Here is a 19795-nt window from a genome sequence, read left to right on the forward strand (position 1 = left end):
ACTGTCACGTGATCTTCAGCGAATTTTAAGACGTTCGGCTCAAAGTGTCTTCGCACACCTTATAATTACACGGCAGTCGTTATTGACTCCGTCGACTCGATAAATTCGATCATAGATCGAGACCGTTACCGGATAGGCACGCCAGCAGCGGCGCCTGGCTTACCCCCTTGGATTGGCGGGTTATAAATATTTCATTCTTTTACGCCGCTGTCCAATGATTAATGATTTAAGCTGAAAAGCAGCGAAACCAGAAATCGCCGTGAAAATTGCGAGAAACTTTTAACTATTTCCGAGCCCGGCATTTTTTTGCAAGCGTTGGAAGGTAAGACGAGCGCGGTTGCTCATCGATACAGCAGGAGATCGTTGGTCTTTCCCTGAACTTCGCGGGTTCATACACGTATACGATATGTAATAAATTATGTGGATTGGCCCGCCTCCAGAACGCTGACAGTCATGTGGCTTTGTCGGCAACAGTTGTTGCCCGGAGGCAGCGAACTTAAACTTTAAAGCTTCGCATTGAAACTATCAGGATTAAAATTATCTGCGGATTCCGACACGTAGCGGACGAACCATCAAAACTGATTTCGATGTCGATCAGTATGTTAAACGATACACTTTATTAACAACATATTAATCTTTGAATACATACAACATACGCGGAAGGACTACATGGAAAAAATGAAAGCAAAATGGGCCAATGAATTACAAATACCACCGCGTAAAAACACAAATATATCTGATACAGTATAAGGGATCGTAAATAACGAACTGGATCAATCTAAACATTCAATTCACGAGTCTTGCTTCCCGAAAATGTCTTCAATGAGCGATGCGTAGCCAACTTTGGACACTGAGGCTGACTTCGTAAGGTCACCACCGCTCCAAGATGCGTCAAACTAAACAGGAAATTACTTAATGGTTTTCACCTTGAAATTTATTCAAGGTCACATCGTTAAGCGAGTTGCAAAATAAAACGGGCGAGAAAATATCGATAGGACAAAATCGGGCAACTGATATTATGAAGTATCCAAATGTCGCGGCATCTAATTAGTATCGCGCGTGAACAGATTAACGGGATTTTAATATATAGTGGGGTGGGGAAAGATGGGACACTTTTTCATTCCATTTTTTTTGTAGCATTTGGTAGTAAACAAAGAACATTCATATAATTACAAAACTATATCCTTACGACTCTTTTTGACCGTTGTTAAATGTTTAAAACACGATCATGATATTTTGATATTATGTGCTAAAGGTGTCCCATCTCCCCCACCCTACTATAAGTCAAAATGCAATTGCAAACTCGTGAACTTTACATTTCCAGTAAGATACCAACTTTTAACATGATTTTTTACCTTAATTGGAAGGTTCTGGTATTGAACAGCTTCCACGGGGTTTTCTCTCCAGTTTAGCTTTGAAACAAAGTCGTTGTAATCGACTCTTCCTTCGCAGGATAACCTGAATAAACAAAGTTGTTGAGTTAATTAAGTTGATGGTCATACCTATGCACACAATACACGGTGGTAGAGTGCTGAGCAAACTACCAATGCAAACGTGAGTCGTTTAAAACAAACGTAATGCAACATATTGTAATCACAGTGCCCTTTGTTAAAATCATATGTATGTGTTCTAGAACTATAAAGTTACTTTTTAATGAGCAGCTGCAGTACATCCTCCGGCAAGGGGAACTTGAATGCTCGGCAAATGGTTCGCAGTTCACCCGCTGCAAGTTTCCCTGTGTTTCCACAATCCTCGAAACTGAATGCCTCTTGTAGTCTTACGAAGTCCTGAGAGTTAAACAAATATGTCAGAGAGACACATAAGTTAAACAAAGTTTGACTTTACTTTATTAAAATCTACCACTTTTTCATTTTTACATGACCTTATAACTACTCTGATTAAAACGGTTGTTGTTTTGGATTATACATTTAAGGTTACTACCCTGTGTCACGTACCAGCAGACCTAAACCTTAACCAAAGTTTTATTTGTTGATTTGTGGTCTTTGCATATAAATAGATCGTTCACCTCGAAGTTTTTCTTTTTGAGTTTCTCTTGCGCCACCGCAAGGATAAGTTGCATGTCAACTTCCTCTGGTTCCCTGTGTGCATAGTGACGACCCACGGTCATGATCTCATGCTCGGAGAAAGATCCCATTTGTGCCAACATGTTTCTGCAAACCAGCGTTTAAATTAGTCCAGTAGGTTAATATAATGTGTAAACTATGTATATTTTGCAGCCTCGAAACACACTATTAATAAAAAAACTACGGCACATCACGTCAGTACATATAATGCTGTGTAGACTGTATATGATTCAGTGGCAGTTACAGCTACACGACCAAACCTCCAAATTTGTTTTCAAACAAGAAAAAAAGCAGCCAGATTGCTGTTTTAATATCAAAGACCAAGTTATCGTGTGCGGTGTATGAATTCGACGGTGATTTTCAGCGTATATATATATAGTACTGTGGGGTAATATGGGACGCCATTTAGTACATAATATCGAAATATCGTGTTTTAAACAACTAACAACCATTTCTGGGAGTCGTGATGATACGGTTATATAATTCTTTGAATGTTCTTTGTCTGCTACAAAATGGGAGGGGAAAATAGAATGACCAGGTGTCCCATCTTACCCCACCCTACTATACTTTACGATTTTCCGAATGTTGCTTACATAAACAACCTACATAATGTCTTGTCAAGTCATCTAGGAAATTTACATTAGTCATTAACGCGTGAAAAATTAATACACACGTCCATCATAATGCGCGTGGACGCCAAATATACTTTCTTAATCGAGAATACGGGAACACCAGTTGACGACATGCGTAATCGACCTGTTTTTTTAAGATGGATCGATTGGATGATTGACGACTATGCTGCTTACCTAAGACTTTCGTATCTGATCGTCCCGCTGTTGTCAGGGTCGTTGAGAACGAAGAACTCCTTCACATCTTTGCTCTTTTCCTTGGTCGCCTTGCGCATTTTCTCGAGGATAAGACTTAGGTTCGCTTGCGGAAACTAATGCAAATGTGAATTTTTTTATTTGCCGACAAAATAGAAAACCATCTGCATTTTAAATGCTTTCTGCGTTCTATGCTTGTGTCAAAACTCATACGAAGAATAAATATGGTACAAGACCCTGTCATATCTTAGCCTCTCGTCTGTGCTTCAAGTGTTGCCCATTTCATAAGTTTTGCTCCAATGCAAATCACTCCACATACCTCGTTTGAGTGCTGCTCCATGTAACGGAATGCATATTCGTCAGCATCGGTGATCACGAAGTCGAAGTTGTTAAACACAACTTTGGCACCAACGAAAAGATCGGCTGCGGTGAAATACTCCGACATTTCACTCTTGAAAAGATCCTGGTTTGGTTTCTTGATTCGTCCTCTCTCAAGGAACTTACCACCAATGATACCTGTGTTGCATAACAACGTATTTTTTATTTGGTTCACCGAAATCGATAGAGAAGGTCATATTATTTAAGGATTAAAGAGATAAGATCAACATCTTAACGAAATTTGGTAAAACACACTGGTTAAAATGTGTGGGGAAAAGCGTCAGTTAAAAAGCGTGACTGTTGTACCCAGTAATGCAACGAAGTAGCTGAATGTTCATTTAGATATATGTATATATATTCGTACTCTTTACAACACTGCGTTAAACGGCGGTGCAAGATAACTACGGAGTTGCCTATGGACCTAGAGTACGACCCTTATTACGGCGCAGCTAATTTGACAAATTGTGTGCTCTGTTTGGGGCTTGTAATTCCCGATACGTTTTAAACTAAAGTAATACGCACAGCCAATAGAGATATTTCGTTAGCCAAACACTGATACGGAGTGAAATATTTACGCCAACGTTGTTCCAGCTATTACATAAGTCGTCCAAAAATTTGTTTGTGAATTCCTGATTTTCTGGCATGGTGCACTGGCATTACGTAATAATTATTCGATTTTGGTGCGGCGTGTAAGGTCCCGAGAGAGATAGTGCACCGATATAGCGCATTGACTCACACTTCCAGGGTGGTGGCCAAATTATAACATACCAGAATTCCTTTGTGGAGGCTCGAAGAACGAAATCGTGTCGTCAGAGAGGAAATAGGACACGATGAATTTTCGGTCTTTGTCGATGGGATTGTCCGTCGCCATGTAAGCCACCAAACGAAGAACGTTGCTTTCCAAACCGTGCCTATGGTTAAATGATAAACGCTTTTGAAAACGTACATGATATGAATATGTGTTCTTACACATGCAGTCGCTGATATTTAATGAAATAACTAAACGTATTTAATTCCACATACAAATTGCCATACTCATATTACCTCTAATGCATAAATTAAAGTAAATTTATTTACCCTTACATTGCGGAGCAATATAAGCCAGTGTAACACGGATTTTCTGGTGCATATCTTGTGCACCCTTACCAGTTACCACACATTTTCGTAGAGTACTTTTTAGTTTGTTTTTTTATATACTATATTGTATTACTGACAAATGAGAAAACTCATACCACGGGGCGAGAGAAATTGCAGTCAAGTGCCTGAGGACATATACACCCACAATAGAACTAGTGTCAAACCACTCAGGTTCTCTTGCAAATCATTTTTGTTCCTAACTTACCTATCTTTCTCCATAAACTTGATGAAGTCTCTCTGAGGAGGTTTAGGAATGAGTCCCATGCATGAACATAAGGAATCTTCTTCTGATCCAAACCCATTATATGGGGGCATTGGTCGTGGAACTTTCATCACAGGGTCAGACTTGTATTTGATCGGAGTGAACGAGTCATCTGTAAAAAGGTTAATTTTATAAAAGATAATGCAATACGGTTTTTGGGAAAAAAATGAAAAGTTGTGTGGGATAAAATCATATTTTTATAGTGAAGTTAATATACTGATGTACATGTCCTTGATGTTTAGTATAATATAAGAGAACTATTTTTCTCTTTGATGTGAAAAACAATAGAAGGTGAATTTATAGGAACAAAACTTCTGGAAGTATGAGGTAGTCCAAATATAAAAAAATACTGATTTAAAGTGTTTTGCAAGAACCAGGAGCTGTTTCAGTATACTTAAAATAAATATTAAACCTATAGAATGTTTCTCCAGTAGGTCTGGCTTAATACACCGGTATTCTGGTGCCCATAATATGCAAATTGTATGTTATGTTGTGTAGTGATAAGTAGACAGCATCAGTAAAACTGAAATCTGCAGTACACTCGATGTAATATTGGTTTATCTTTCTTACTGAGGCCAAACTTGGTCTTGTAATATTCCTTTGTAAAGTTGTCGCATCCACAAAGAACTAACTTTCTTCCCCAAACATTGACAACCGCTCCAATCACCAAATCAGCGCTTGTGTAAAAGTCTTCATACACAGCTCCAGTCTAAAAATATCACATATTTAACTTCCTGGCATGCATCTCTAAATATCAAATATTTTGATGCATGTTTCTCTATATAAACTGTTTCATATTTGCTACTATTAAAATGAAAGTAATAAAAATAATTGAAAGCTATTTTTCTGAACAAAATAAATCAATGTAATGTATGAAAGTGTACCGTACCGGTCCAACAAATGGTCATTTGTAAAGGGTTAAATTTTACATTTGAAACAATCATGAATAATTCCTGTTCCTTTACCTTCAAACTGTCCAGTATATATCTACCACCATGTCCCATTGGTCCAAATACATTGAGCACCGTTCGATCCGTCTTCTCACCTGGTTGCCTCAGTGGTAAAGGTGCACTCTGTTGAAAAATTAAAGTTCAAGTTAAATAGCAAACAGAAAAAACTTAATAGAAAAAAACCAGTGCTAATCAAATCAAATTAGAAAAAAAGTTAGTCAGTAAGAACTTTATTTTTTTGTTTTTAAATTCGTGTAAATGTATGTACATATACAGCGTTTGGCGAAATTACACTGCCTACTATTATTATATACCTATAATTTTTCTTTAATATTATATTCCTACAGCTGGCTACTAATGCATTTGTTTATTAAATAAACAGATATAATACATGCAGGGCTCACTTTTGGTAGTCGAGCACGTTTGAGGAACACAGGGACCGCGTCACGACCGGAGTTTGGAGGAATTACTTCACGAATCTCAATTGTATCATCAGCAAGGAAGTAATGAAGAACCTGAATAGTTTACAATCAATAATGGGCTTGTACAGGTTAGTATGCGCTACTATTCTCTGTATAAACGTATGATAATGGTCCGAAGATGGCTTACATATAATTTTTAATATTTAAAAAAGCTAAAACTTTAATAAATATCTGTTTCTGTTTTAGTGAGATAAAATCGAAATATATTCATAAAATAGATATAATAACACTGAGATTCAATATTAGTTACCATTTCTCTTGTATCACCAAACATAGAATCTGCATCATCCCAGTAACATTCGAAACGCAGTACATGTCGATCGTGGTCCAGAAACTGCTTAAGTGTGTCGGTTCGTTCATAAGGTCTCAAAGCTTGCATGCTTTCTTCCATCTTGTAAATGTAAGTTATATGTTGTTTTACACTATAACATCATAATTATGTTGTACCAGGGGTAATAGATCACTTGAAACAACTCTTTAAATTATTGCACCAATGTAATATAATATCCCTGTGTAATGGTTATTGTCACAATACTCATTTTGGAAATATTTGGCTAAAAAGTCTATATGTACAGACGCACACTGCATGTAACAGAAAAAAATGGGTTTTTACATAGCATGGGCAAATTGTTTTTAAATTTTTAACAAAATGTTGAAGTAAAATCCATAAATTATGTTTGTTTAATTCTTAGGAATAGTAATTTGTTTCAATTAAATGCTGAATTTGGAAATCGAATTAAACTGAAAATGTGTCACCTCATTTCTTAGGTTCGAATACGGATCTTTTGGTACAGTGTCCGGTGTATTGACACGAACTCCCAACTTTCGCAGGAAATTTTTGGTGAAAACATCGCAATCTGTCAACTTGAACTTTCTGATAGAAAATATTTACATTTAAGTGTAAAAAACTGTTTGGCAATGTTTAAAAACTTCATAAACAACTGTATTTGAAGTGACCCTTTACATTTACAGTAACACCTTTTAGTGGAAAATTTATTTTACAATAATATGTGTTTATCCAACCAGCATTCATTAAAATGCACAAAGTGACCGAAACTAGTTTATGCAAAAGACTACAAATTCAGCTTTCAAACTTAGTATTTTCCAGAAAAAAACATAACTTTAAAACTGGCAGTTGCTTTAAAAATGTTGTGAAACATTAAAAAGTTATTTCCCAACTCTGATATTTCGATAAAAAATAATTTAATTTTAATATGTTCCCCACCTTCCATACAGAATAAGTTCATTCCCCACATTGAAATGTTCCACTGTGTAATATTCATCATCACGTGGTGCTGGAAGTGGAACTCTGTGACGACGTATCAAGGTACCTTGTGGGATGCCAGAGTTTTTCACCTGCAAGACAACAGTAGGTTTAACTCAATGTAGGAAAGTTTTAACATTTTTGAAAATTTAAAAATTATGCCTTGTTTTTACAGTCAGTTGTTTATACAAAAATTGTTCACAGTCAGTTGCCTATATAAAGCAAGAAGCAAATAAAACTTTTAAATTTTAACAATACTCTATTTTAGGTGAGTAAGAAGGGCCTGAGATTTGGACCAGTGGCCATTACTCCTGCTACAACCATTAGTGATCACTGGGTTGGAGCAAAGTCATTAATATGTCTTGCCTAAGAACACATCTATAGTATCAGCCTTATGCCCAGTATCCTTAAGGTATTATGTAAGCTCTGACTACTCTGCTACATACCCAAAATCTGGTTGTAAATGGTAAAGGGAATACCAAACCCGTCCAACCCACCTGTGGTTCAATGACTTGAATTGAATCGTCTTCAAGATAGAAATAAATCTTGCATCCTCTTATTCTGTACTGCTCCTCCCTCTTCTCATGGACAGCTTCCTGGAAGTAAGCTTGAAAACACAACACCTGAAAAAATATTTACATGTTGACACTACAATTCAGGAAAGGAAAGCAATGCCTCTTAGTTTTGCTTTTAAGCGAACGTTTTCTTGGAAAAATTAAGTTAAGGTCGAAAAACAAACCTTTAAGTAAGTTGTTTAGAAAAACAAAGAGAAAAAGATAGTAAGTCAAAAAAATGAATTTTATAGTCACTTGTCTGTCGAATGCCACCCATGCAGGTGCATTGCTTCCTTCCCCTTTAGGAAACACACTGTGTTTTGGCTGCTTCTTTTGCCCAAGAAGTAGCTCGCCACCTATACCTGGCTTCTGTTCACCAACCAACATGGAAACATCATTACAATAATCAAAGTGGTGGGACTTGTGGAACTTCTCTTTGCCAAGCTGGAATTTTAATTCAAGTTTACCAATTAGAAAGTGGTGATCGCTAAAAAAACAGATTTTTGTGTCATAAAGCAATTTATAAATGTGGAGAGTTTAAGAACTGGAGTTTTTAAAATAAAAATTTCTGAATGTACTTAATAATATTTTAAAAATTAGGTTGTAGTAGTTAATAAGAAGGTTAGGCTTTTGAGTATTTATTGTTACGCGATATTGTTTGGCATGATAATGTCATTCTATTATGCTTCTACACTGATACTTTATGGCATGCAGGGTGGAAACAAATCTATTATTTTAGTTGCACCTTTGGTAAATCGGTTACAGGTTAACAGAAAATTAAGACACTTTACTTACACTTTTGTTGAACGAGTTTCCAGGTAAATATGGTAGCGCCATTGTTTACAAAATGCCTTGAACAGCTAATAATTAAGATTCGATTAACGAAGATCGATTTGTGACATACGATAGCTGTAAAACAGAGAAACGATCCAGCTTCGCTTCGTTGTTACTGTAACCATGGTGATGGAGACAGAGGTGAATTTGGTAATAGAAATCACATACCAGCATTATTACAAAATTCGAAACGGTTTCACAATAAAAGAAACAAATGCAATCTTAAGAAGAAAAACTTAACAATATTGTTTATAATACTTTTATTGTTTATAATTGGGCATGTGTCGGCCATATAAAAGTTTTAATATGTTTTTTAAAGTTTTGCCAATAAAATTATTCACGTTTAGTTTGTTTTATCCGGTGCAAAATAAAACATCACAAGAGCTTAATTTCTGCTTCATGGTTTGTTTGCATTAATGTAACTTAATTGGTTTATCCTCGCGTGGTTGTATGGTAAGACTGAACTCGTAGCCTATATGTATATATAAAAAAAAACAAATTCAAAATTAAGTCACATGCACTGGGAGACAATTTATGAGATAGAGCATCTGCAAAAATAGTGTAGCAATACCCATTTTTTAGCAAAAAAGTTTGGCTTCATTAATATTTATTATAAATTCTCCGTTTTTATTATTTCATATGCATTTGTTAGATACAATGATCATTAATTTAAGTTTTAACAATACTCATTATCGTTCGAACAACACCAATATATAAACAACTGTAGGCTACACCACACAAATGGCTAAATAACCTATTTTAATATATTTTTAAAGTATTTGGTTACTATCTGCTAAAAGTGTCCCATCTTTCCCCATCCTACTATATGTAACGGTTAGTGATTAGGGGTTGCGAGTTCATGTTTTCGAACAAGTAGCACGAACATATACTTACAAACCACAGCAACAAAACATGCGTCACGTTTGTTCTCTTGATTTTATTGCGACTCCAAATATAAACTTACTATAAATACTAATATGCAAATATGTTAAAATTGCAGCATGCACTTATTTAAGGAACCAATTGCCACACGAATATACCGAGGTGTAATAATACAGATGCAAGAATAACAAACATAACAGGTTCGACCATTTCGTTGTAATCTTCTATATTGTTTTTCCATTCTTTCAACGTATTCATCCAACCTTGTGGTTCATTGTTGTGCGTACTAACGCCATCCGACACTTTCGTGTCTTCGCTAGAGCTAGAGGTGTCAGGAAAGATATCGTGCTGTAGACTGAGCAAGAAAACAGGTTGGTTAAGACCTTTCACATGTTTGCTATTTCATTATTTTCTTAAGGAATTATTAAAAATTTGACGATCATTTTTAAACTCACTCATTAGCTTTGTCTTCCGTTTGTGTTTCAACATCCAGGGACCCCGACTGCTCTAAAACCTCACAGTTTACATCGGTTGTAGCTGGTTCTTTTGGTGGGCTACCATCTTCTGTAGTTGGTTTTTGGTCTTTAGTCAGTACCTCTAGTGGGCTAAAGAATCGAACATATGCTTTAAAGATTTGTGTGTAAATATATATATAATATATGTAAAATATGGGGATATGAATATTCCACCAAAAAAGACGCGAGCAACGAGGAGACAATCTAACGGTTTTATTATTTAAAGCGTTTAAGTTGCACTTACCCGTGATCGTACACCTCCGAATAGCGAGCCTCAACCGTGCGCCCGCCGTTCTCCGTCGTAATAGCTTTGTAGCCTCTGCTGTATTTGCTCACGACTTCGGCCACAGCATACTCCATGATTCCTCGATGTTCGAGCACCCGCAAAACGTAAAGGCGTTGGTTGTACCAGGTTTTCCATTTCCCGCCCTCTTTGAATACCAAGATCGGTTGAACATCTTTCAATGACAATTCCCTATTTTGGATATCGTCGATAACGTCGTGAACAAGTGAACCGTCGCGGAAATCCAAGGCTATGTATTTCCGTGTGAAATAGATATCACTTGGCCGGAGACTAAATATTTCAGACGGCGCGTCTTCGTTATCGACAAATTGAACAGACTTCCCAGTTGTAGTCATTTCTATTGAATACAGTATACTGCAGACTTTACTCAAAGTACGACTGCAAAAACTGGATGTTTATTGCGATGAACAGATTTATAATACCCGTTCCGGATACGACAAAAACGCGAAATAATTACGTTGTTTTTATTTGTTTACCAGATATAATTTCAACGTCATTCCTTTGCGTCTTTCATAGGTTTTCGTCACTCCTTGATAAATTTGTAAGAAGTGTCGTTTATTCGGCAACGTATTTTGTGTTTTTCTTCGGTTGTGAAACAAATGCGTACAATTTGCATCAAATGCTACGTGGTTGTTTCAATTACGCAAACCAAGCGACGATACCTTGCAATTTTGCGAGTAACAAGCTGTGAGGCAATAACTGTGCCTTGATCAAAACAAAAGTAAATCTAAAATTATTACACTCTTTTACACTTGTCAATGATATTTATTAAAACAAAGAAACAACAAATTTCATTTAGATTAGAGCTCCTTCTTGAAAACTTTTTGGTCTCCACAGAGGGTGAACCCACACAGCCTATAATAAAACAAATATCATTGAATTAAATCAACTTTTATAGTAAACCAATTTAACGGTATGTAGGGCCTAAAATTAAAAACTTGTTAAAAATATTTGTGATAAATGTAACAAGAGATTTTGCACAAAACACAAAACATAAACACAATCACAAAAGTAAATTATTTCTTCTTTTCTTGTGTACTGAATGTGAAACTTTGATAAACATTTAAGAGCTGTCTTATCAGATAATAAAATTCCTAATATGTTTACTTTTAATTTAGAAATTAGCTATTTAAATGTATAACTTGCTTTATTCTCGCGTGGTTGAAAAACAACAGCTGTTATAACACAACTGTTCTGTTTCAAACACTTTGTGCCCAATTCCGAGTTACCATGTAAGTTACTTTGTAATTATTTGTGGATTTTATGTTTTTATATGTGGCTGATAATTTGGATAGCCCATTAATCACCACTGGGTTGAAGCAATTGCCATTAAGTGTCTTGCCCAAGGACACATATGCCCACAATGGTAGCAGCGATGAGTTTTGAACCGATTACCTCTGGGTTAGACGCATGCACCCCAACCACTTTGCCGTGGCGCCAGTTTACTTGACAGTGATTTTTAATAGTAGCCACTCAGCAGTTTCCTTTAAATCTTCCCTTTGTCAATACAGGACTAAATACCCTTTATCCATTAGCAATGCAAAGTTTTCTTCATGTAATTACTTACCTTTGCTGGGTAAAGCCCTAAACGATCATCTCTTTCCTTCAATCTGCTTGCCATGGCCATCCATTCCCCTTTATAAGTATATGCAACCTGTAATGCAATGAATGGGTTAACACATTCACATACATAATATCATTAGTAAACTAATATCTACTAATGCCTATTATAATTTATTGGTTAATATTCTAATAAAGAAGAAACCACATGGCACAACAACATAGAATACTTTGCACAGATTACTTCCCCATGTAAATCATGACAACTTTTATTAACAGCATCATAGAAAGGTATAAGAAAATGTTTTAAAGCCTTAGCCAATTAATAATAAATCACCCTTCCATCCAAAGCTCCTCTGTAATTTCTTCTTTGAATGAGGTATGCCATCAATGCAAGTCCATGACCAAGTACCAAGGTAACACCGATAGTTGGAAGAGCTTCCACCCACGTCATTGCTATAAATGCAACTGTTTCTCTGATTTAAGAACAAAATGGACACCAACAAACGAAACGTATTGTAAAATGGTATAACTTTACGTATAAACTGCAGCTGACATTGGAATCGCTGTAAGCGCAATGGCGCCATTCAGTGGAAGTGCTGAGGACATAGAAAAGTAAATATTATCAATTTTTAGAAAATTTGGACGCTTGGTTCACGAATACCAATGTGTCAAAAATATTTGCTGGAATATGTTTTAACAAAATGATGGCAATTTAAAGATTTACCAATTATTAAATTAACGATTTTATTGAAACAAATCGGTTTTGTACACGTCAACGAGACTTTTCTCGTGGTGACAAAGTATCAAAAGTAAACACAAAACCACGCAGTAATTACTTCCTGCTGGGTAATGCGGTTCGATTATCAAACGCGTGTTTAATTGTTTTTTTCTTGTTTTGCAGATAACATGCGTCGCACGCGACTGGTCTTGTGTTTTGTTTTGTTCGAAATCATTCAAGCGCTAAACAGCTGGTAGCAAAGCTTCAAAATCCGAAGTTTTGAACAAAGAAGTGTAGCAAGGAAGAAAAGACGCTTATCTGACAGTTTTCCAGCTATATAGTGTGCGATTATGAACTAGCCAGTAATAGTTCAGAGGTTTGTGATTAGAACTGGCAAGTTAAATTAACAGAGAGCTCCGCTTATATATTTATTCTTGTTACGTTATTTTTCTTGAATTGTCAGTCAAATTGGCGCGAAATCGTCAGGTTTGTTAACCGAGTATTTGGTGTATAAGATTTTGACAGTGTAGTTGTTTAGTACGTGAAATAACCCATGTACAACATTTTCTGCAGAATCCTGTTTTAGTAGGCGTATAATGTTTCCTATAATTCCAATTAAATCTGCCCTACAAGAGCAGTATGTGCTATCTGCATCCATAAATACAAGCAACTCAACCAACGCAAGTTGTCTCAGGCCTGATGCAGTGTATTGGGTCTACATTGCTTTTCATGAATGTATTTATAATGCAAAAGAAGAAATTGGTTTTATCCTTGGACTTGTTTCAATTCTTTGTTGGATTTGTGCTTCTCTTCCGTGAGTATATTGGACCATGTTTGTGTGAATATCAATTGAAAAACGTGTTTGTGTATAACATATTGCTTATACTATGTTTCAGACAATTATATGAAAACTACAAAAGAGGAAAAGTTGATGAAGCTTTGTCTTTCTGGTTTTTATTGTTATGGCTTTTAGGAGACAGTAGCAACTTGGTAAGTTTAATGATCTTCATATTGTCTAAATAATATAGTGGATTTAGTGCTTGCATCATGACCAAAATAAATTCAGTGCTCTTAGCTGCTAACATAGTGGGTGTCTTCACACTTTTAACACTTTTATTGCACCAACCCAGTGATTTGTAATGGGATGTTTAAACTGTACAGAAAAATGGGGAAAGTATCAATGAATCAGACATAAAGTTATGTAAATGGTGACTAGTAAGCAACCAGGTAGACAAAATATGTCCCTGTGTAGGCTGTGTTACAACAAATGCTATTTCCCTGAAGCAAAAGGGTAAATATATGTCAGATTTCATTAAAATAACATCATTTTGTTTATTTCAGATTGGGTGTGTTTTAACCAATCAGTTTCCTATACAACTTTACACAGCAGTTTATTATGTGGGAATGGACCTCGTCATGATATTTCAATTCAGTTATTACTATCTAAAACACAAACGGAGTGAAGCAAGTAAGAGTCTAATACTTCCTGCCTTTGTACTTTGTTCAATAGAAGCAGCTATGTTATGTATATAACTTAAAACAACAAATGTCAACAGACCGCCGAGGCATTATTAACGATGTGATGTCATCAACCAATACAAGAAATCAGCGTGTCCTCTGTTGTTTGTGTTTGGCTGTTTTTATCCCTTTCAGTTATATGTCAAATAGTGTGCAGGAGCCAATTGTTACCCAACATAGAATAGGAAGAACTCTGCTTGCAGTTAAAAAAGATCCATCGTTTATTTCATGGGTGAGATATGATAAGCGTGTGTTTTATTTTTGCTTGCCTTGCATTGCACTTTAACCCCTGCCTGTTGATCTTAAGATAATAATGGAATGACCGAGTTGCCATTTCTGAACGAGTATAAATTACGCAATACAAGCACTCTTACGTCTGCCGTTGTTAAAGACACACTCGCTAAGCAAACTTATCCTTAGGAAAGCACGTTATTATAACATAACCCTTTGTTTGCTAAATTATGTAATGGTTGCTAAAAGTTGATCATACCGTATAAAACTACTGAAAACAAGTATTAGAAAGTAAAGTAAATATACAACCCACTATATTTTATGTTATTGTTTATTAAGTTTAATAAATGACCACTGTCCACATTTATGTGATAAAGTAGATAAATCAAAAATAATTGGAAAATAAATTATTGTTTGTATACATGTGTGTAACCTTACATAGAAGCTATTTAACAACAAACATAGGCGCAATGTAAAAAGTTGCCTTATTTTGTGTCGGGTTTATATAGTATGGTGGGGAAGATGGGACACCTTTCCTTTCTATTTTCTCAACCCATTTAGTGGTAAATTAAGACATTTAATGAATTATTAAACTATTTTCTCCCGACTCCCAACGACTGTTGTAAATTGTTTAAAACATGATTAGGATATTTCTATTTGGATATCATGTGCTAAAGGTGTCCCATCTTTCCCCACTCTACTAAATTTTTAATTGTTATAGATATGTAAGGGTGTATTATGTAATACAGTAGTGTTTTCCTATTTTATTTATTTTGTAACATCTCATTGTACATGCACCATGTACAGTCTAAGGTTTCTATTGTATCACTGACTGAAGTACCTTTCATGTACCAATACCAACACTGTGTTTTTAAATAACATAATTCTCTCTCACAGTCAGTAAAGACCATCACGGGTTACACCATTGGTTGCGTGTCATCCATCTTTTATCTTGGATCAAGGCTTCCTCAGATATTAAAAAATGTAAGTCTCATGACTTTAATCCAACATACATCTAATGCAGATTAATATTATTTAAAATCATGAGTTATTAAGTTAGTTTTCATCGTTGGGTATAGTGGTATACTACATCAGTGTTTCTAACCTTTTGCAGTATGACTGATATATATACAAAATGAATAGCCAAGAAAGGGCTACTACTTGTACTGCAATTTTAATCTACTAAAATAGTTTTTTTTTTTGATTTAATAACCAAAAATTAAAAATTGAAAATTAAAACATAATTTTAGTAAACTAAGTACTTTTAAAAAATAAAACCGCATTCACAATCAATTTAAAACACAATCAGGATATTATGTGCTAAAGGTGTCCCGTCCCCGTACCCCCCCCCCTCCCCTATTCCCACTATACAAAAAAAATTATTAGGTAACCGTTTGCCCCTCTGTTGTCTGCTGCTGTATATCAGCAAAAAATTACTGATTTTTTTGGGCATATATTAAGACTGTTTTACATGTACTTTTGGTTGAATGTTTTCTGAACATGCATCAAACAATATATAAGTATGATATATTATATGTTCATTTACCTTAAAAATAACATATATATAAATTATTATCATTTTACAAAATCCTAAGATTTTTTTAATGTTTAGATTGAGAGAGGTCAAACAGAAGGAGTTTCTTGGCTCATGTTCTTTCTGGCTGTTGCTGGCAACTCTTTATATGGATCTTCTGTATGTGTATACTAAAATAAAAGGATATGTTATAAAGTGAATAAAAAAAAAACTTTTTTCCTGACTGTGGCATTTAAACATGATCTGTTTATTTTACATGTATTTATTTTTATACGTAACAATACATATTATGCCAACTAATATTGTATGTTACCTTAACTCTTTTGTTTTAATATTTTTGTAGATTTTACTTCAGGATCCAGACCCTGGACACACTTGGTCAGAATTTCTTCTTTTTCATCTTCCTTGGCTTATTGGGTCACTTGGAACTCTCACGCTTGATTTCATTGTAAGTTGTTTGTGTTTTTATCTTGTGTGGAAAGTGAGTTAGATCCCATGGTTGGGCATGGGTTTATGGGGTTAATGACAGAATTGACATCTATTTTTCATGAATTAACCCATTAACCCCATACATATATTTGTCATTTTTTTAGTTAGTTAGTTAGTTAGTTAGTTAGTTAGTTAGTTTACTTTTTTGTTTACTCAGGTTCTGAGCCAGATCATATATTACAACGATTTGTTCTGCAAGAGAAAACGTCGACCACTCGGTTTATTAGAGGATGACGAAACGAACGACCAAGATAATAATCCTTTGATTGTCGACGCTTAAGTTCCACGACTTCCGTTGTCCATTATATGCAACAACAGCCATTTCCCCAGTTGGTGCGTTAATTGCTAGGTTCGTGTTATCGTTACGTCTCACAAACCGAATTTTGCACTACAGCTGCTAATTTTACCGCCCTAACGGTGTTCTGGTTTCTAGTTTTTACAAAGATCCTCGTTTGATCGTTTTATTGTCGCGAATTTTGTAGATTTTATTGCATTCGCAGCATCGTTTTTATTTACGACCGAAACGCTTGCACTGCTTTGTGCGCCGTCTCACAGCACCTTTGATGTTTTGCGCCGACATATTTGTCTTACCAGCGCTTTTACCCGATTTTATAGCCATCAAATCACAACCATGCACATTTTTCATCAAAAAAATTAATGTCATTTTTCAACAAACATAACTTATTACTGATTATATATATATGGTCAGTTTGAAATCTTCAAAGTATATATGGCATTTTGTGTGCTACACACCTGCATTCGCACGCGCTGTTTTGGTCAAGCATTTTAACAATTTCCTTTACTTGCTTACCGGATGTACTTCTGCAGCACTGTACTATACCTCCGCCTTATTGTTGCGTACTCTTATTGTTCTTTGCGCTCGTGCGTCCTATATGGCTTGGCAAGCGTCCTTACTTGGTGTTTTTATTTTAATTGATTAATTTCTGTGTCTTTAAATCGTATTCGGATGTATAGTAGCCAGTGTTTGATGGTATATAACGCGTTACTTTGTTTAGCTGTCCAAAGCTTTTGATATTTTATTTTAATGGTTCTTGCAATTGTAGTTATGTTGCATATTCAGTGCCACTATACGCGACATGCCTCTGCGTATATATCACAACTTATCGTTCATACCTTAAACTGCACCTTCACACACGGAGCCGTTCATACCTTAAACTGCACCTTCACACACGGAGCGAGATATATTGTATGATATTTCTCGAACATTTGCACATTTCTTTCTACCACACCCATTTAACAATCCATATAACGTATATAGAATATCTTTATTATACCTTGTATACTAGTGTTCTCTTCTTACGTGCTAACCACCCCTTTACCAAACCACCAAATAATCTTCCCGAATTGTTAAAAACTGAAATAATTGTTACCAGTTTATTTTAACTATCAAAATTAAACAGCTCGTTTAGAAATTAAAAAAATGTAATTGAACACTTGTGCTGTGGTGTACGACGTCAAGGTGGGCGAAGTAACAAATATCATATTTAAAATTTATTCACCTATGGCATGTAACCGTTTATATATATAGGCTATATAGGCTACTACGTTTTTTCAATGGCTGAACAAAAACATATTGTTAAGCTGTTCATTTTGAATGCTCGCTGAGTCATATTGCAAATTCGGAAATTTTACCAGTTTAATTACTAATCCAGTATCGTAGTTTTAAAATAGGCTGAAATATTTCGTGCGGTTTAATTTTGACTCATAAAATTAGTTTTGTTTTGTGAGAAAAAATAAAATGTATAAAACATGAGAAAAATAGGCAGGGGTCAATATGGCTTAAATTAAAAATAAAAGTAACAAAAAACATCGTTTTAAAACATAGTCGGGTGGGGGAAAATGGGACAACTTTAGCATGTATTATCCAAATATCCTGATCGTGTTTTAAACAATTAACAGCGGTCTATAGGAGTCGCAGAGATACGGTTTTATAATTCCTTGAATGTTCTTTGTTTACTACCAAATAGAACGAGAAAATAGAATGAAAAAGTGTCCCATCTTCCCCCACTCTACTATACCATATAGTGCTGTGAGGTTAGATGGACACCTTTAGCACATAACATCTAAACAGCTTCTCCGTTTTTTGTTCTTTGTTTACTACCAAATAGAAAAAAATAGAATAAAAGGGTGTTCCCGCCGCCAAGAAACTAGCACATTCGGTTAATTTCGGCAGGTTAACTGCAATTTTTGTCCCGTCTTCTCATACATCCTAGTTCTATAGAATATCATTGCCAAACTTTAAAAGGTTTGCTTTTAAAGTAGGTAACATGTTAAAAACTACTTGATTTTCAAAGCGTACAAAATTATTTCGTGTTACACACCTCTCTTTCTTTGACTGAAATCATTTATTGATCAAAACTAAACAGTATAACCGTATAGCCCCCGCGACTTTCTGGGTGCTGCTAAAAGTTTCCCATACCCCACATCATACTCCACATAGATAGCCTACTGTGTGTATATATATACATTCAATATTTATACTACGATGTAAATGTATATAAGATGTTTATGCGTTGTAAAATTTGCCTTTCTCAAAAGTCTACAATCTGTGTTGCCTCGTCATGCCACACTTGGTCGGAATGCTGGTCGGGCATTGTACCATAACTAATTGTGCCAGAATTAAATCACATTTACGACACCATTAGGTGCTTTAGATCGCTTTATTGACGGTGCTTGGATAGGCGCTGGAGCGTAGATGGGTTTCATGGCAACTTGATTGATTGTAACGCTGGATTGGAGTTATGAAAAGCACATTTTTGCCATGTCTTGGCTACAATGGTTGTAGCATTTTTTTACAATATGACAAGAGCATTGCAACTCTAGACAAAGAGGACGCTGCACAAAATTTCAATTATATTAAGTGCCAGATGCTCCTTGGAAAAATGCATACTTACAAAAATCGTATTGATTTTACACTGAATCGTGATCGCTATTACGAAACGCATCTTTCGTCATGGGTTTATAGTACCTTGGTGTTTAACCCAGAGCTTACATGTTCATTGCTGCTAACTTGGCTGTAAGGTTGAGACAAAAAAGGCGCATTAAAGCAAGCAAGTCTACATCAGTATAAAAAAAAATTGCACATTATGAAAGAAAGGTGTTGAAGTTAAGTGTATCTGTTTATTTAATTTCGGCAAGAAACCATGCAGTTACAAATCTCCAAGCTTTCACTTTAATTCTTGTTAGGAAAGTACATGCGAGGAACTTTCAATCGAATCGAAAAAGAATCTTACAGCGTTATGGATTGGTGA

General features: G+C 35.4%; 3 protein-coding genes, 2 long non-coding RNA genes and 1 other non-coding gene across 7 annotated transcripts; 1 reads left to right on the forward strand and 5 right to left on the reverse strand.

The window, feature by feature from the left end:
- Nucleotides 1–594: 594 nt before the first annotated feature.
- efhc2 (EFHC2 protein) lies at nt 595–8979 on the reverse strand. 2 transcript variants are annotated; one of them, XM_009863124.3, is made up of 17 exons: nt 8731–8979; nt 8191–8379; nt 7879–8004; nt 7343–7473; nt 6874–6991; nt 6368–6508; nt 6040–6150; nt 5651–5758; nt 5256–5394; nt 4629–4797; nt 4055–4197; nt 3228–3424; nt 2891–3024; nt 2027–2171; nt 1648–1787; nt 1356–1458; nt 595–896 (listed from the first exon to the last, which is right to left on the reverse strand). In XM_009863124.3, the coding sequence occupies exons 1-17, from the start codon at nt 8770–8772 to the stop codon at nt 792–794; spliced, it is 2241 nt and encodes a 746-aa protein (XP_009861426.1). In that variant the 5' UTR covers nt 8773–8979; the 3' UTR covers nt 595–791. The 2 variants fall into 2 exon arrangements, with proteins under 2 accessions (XP_009861426.1, NP_001071886.1); NM_001078418.1 differs by having other exon boundaries at nt 752–896; nt 4055–4182; nt 8731–8795.
- Nucleotides 8980–9686: 707 nt separating this feature from the next.
- On the reverse strand, nt 9687–10870 carry LOC100185009. The gene is made up of 3 exons (XM_026838601.1): nt 10411–10870; nt 10107–10256; nt 9687–10006 (listed from the first exon to the last, which is right to left on the reverse strand). The coding sequence occupies exons 1-3, from the start codon at nt 10803–10805 to the stop codon at nt 9781–9783; spliced, it is 771 nt and encodes a 256-aa protein (XP_026694402.1). The 5' UTR covers nt 10806–10870; the 3' UTR covers nt 9687–9780.
- A 344-nt stretch (nt 10871–11214) lies between these two features.
- LOC113475088 lies at nt 11215–12622 on the reverse strand. The gene is made up of 3 exons (XR_003396826.1): nt 12368–12622; nt 12038–12124; nt 11215–11325 (listed from the first exon to the last, which is right to left on the reverse strand). It is a non-coding gene; the product is annotated as an uncharacterized LOC113475088 (long non-coding RNA).
- A 706-nt stretch (nt 12623–13328) lies between these two features.
- Nucleotides 13329–17452, forward strand: LOC100187399 (lysosomal amino acid transporter 1 homolog). Its single transcript, XM_002127978.4, has 8 exons — nt 13329–13565; nt 13648–13741; nt 14093–14219; nt 14308–14501; nt 15398–15484; nt 16113–16193; nt 16378–16482; nt 16681–17452. Exons 1-8 carry the CDS (start codon nt 13348–13350, stop codon nt 16801–16803), a joined length of 1029 nt encoding a protein of 342 aa, XP_002128014.1. The 5' UTR covers nt 13329–13347; the 3' UTR covers nt 16804–17452.
- mir4198 (microRNA 4198) lies at nt 14015–14079 on the reverse strand. Its single transcript, NR_034595.1, has one exon. It is a non-coding gene; the product is annotated as a microRNA 4198 (primary transcript).
- LOC113475089 lies at nt 16957–17999 on the reverse strand. Its single transcript, XR_003396827.1, has 2 exons — nt 17706–17999; nt 16957–17669 (listed from the first exon to the last, which is right to left on the reverse strand). It is a non-coding gene; the product is annotated as an uncharacterized LOC113475089 (long non-coding RNA).
- Between the last annotated feature and the right edge of the window lie 1796 nt (nt 18000–19795).

The sequence above is a fragment of the Ciona intestinalis genome, unplaced genomic scaffold (assembly GCF_000224145.3).
Source record: "Ciona intestinalis unplaced genomic scaffold, KH HT000098.2, whole genome shotgun sequence".
Classification (NCBI taxonomy): domain Eukaryota; kingdom Metazoa; phylum Chordata; class Ascidiacea; order Phlebobranchia; family Cionidae; genus Ciona; species Ciona intestinalis.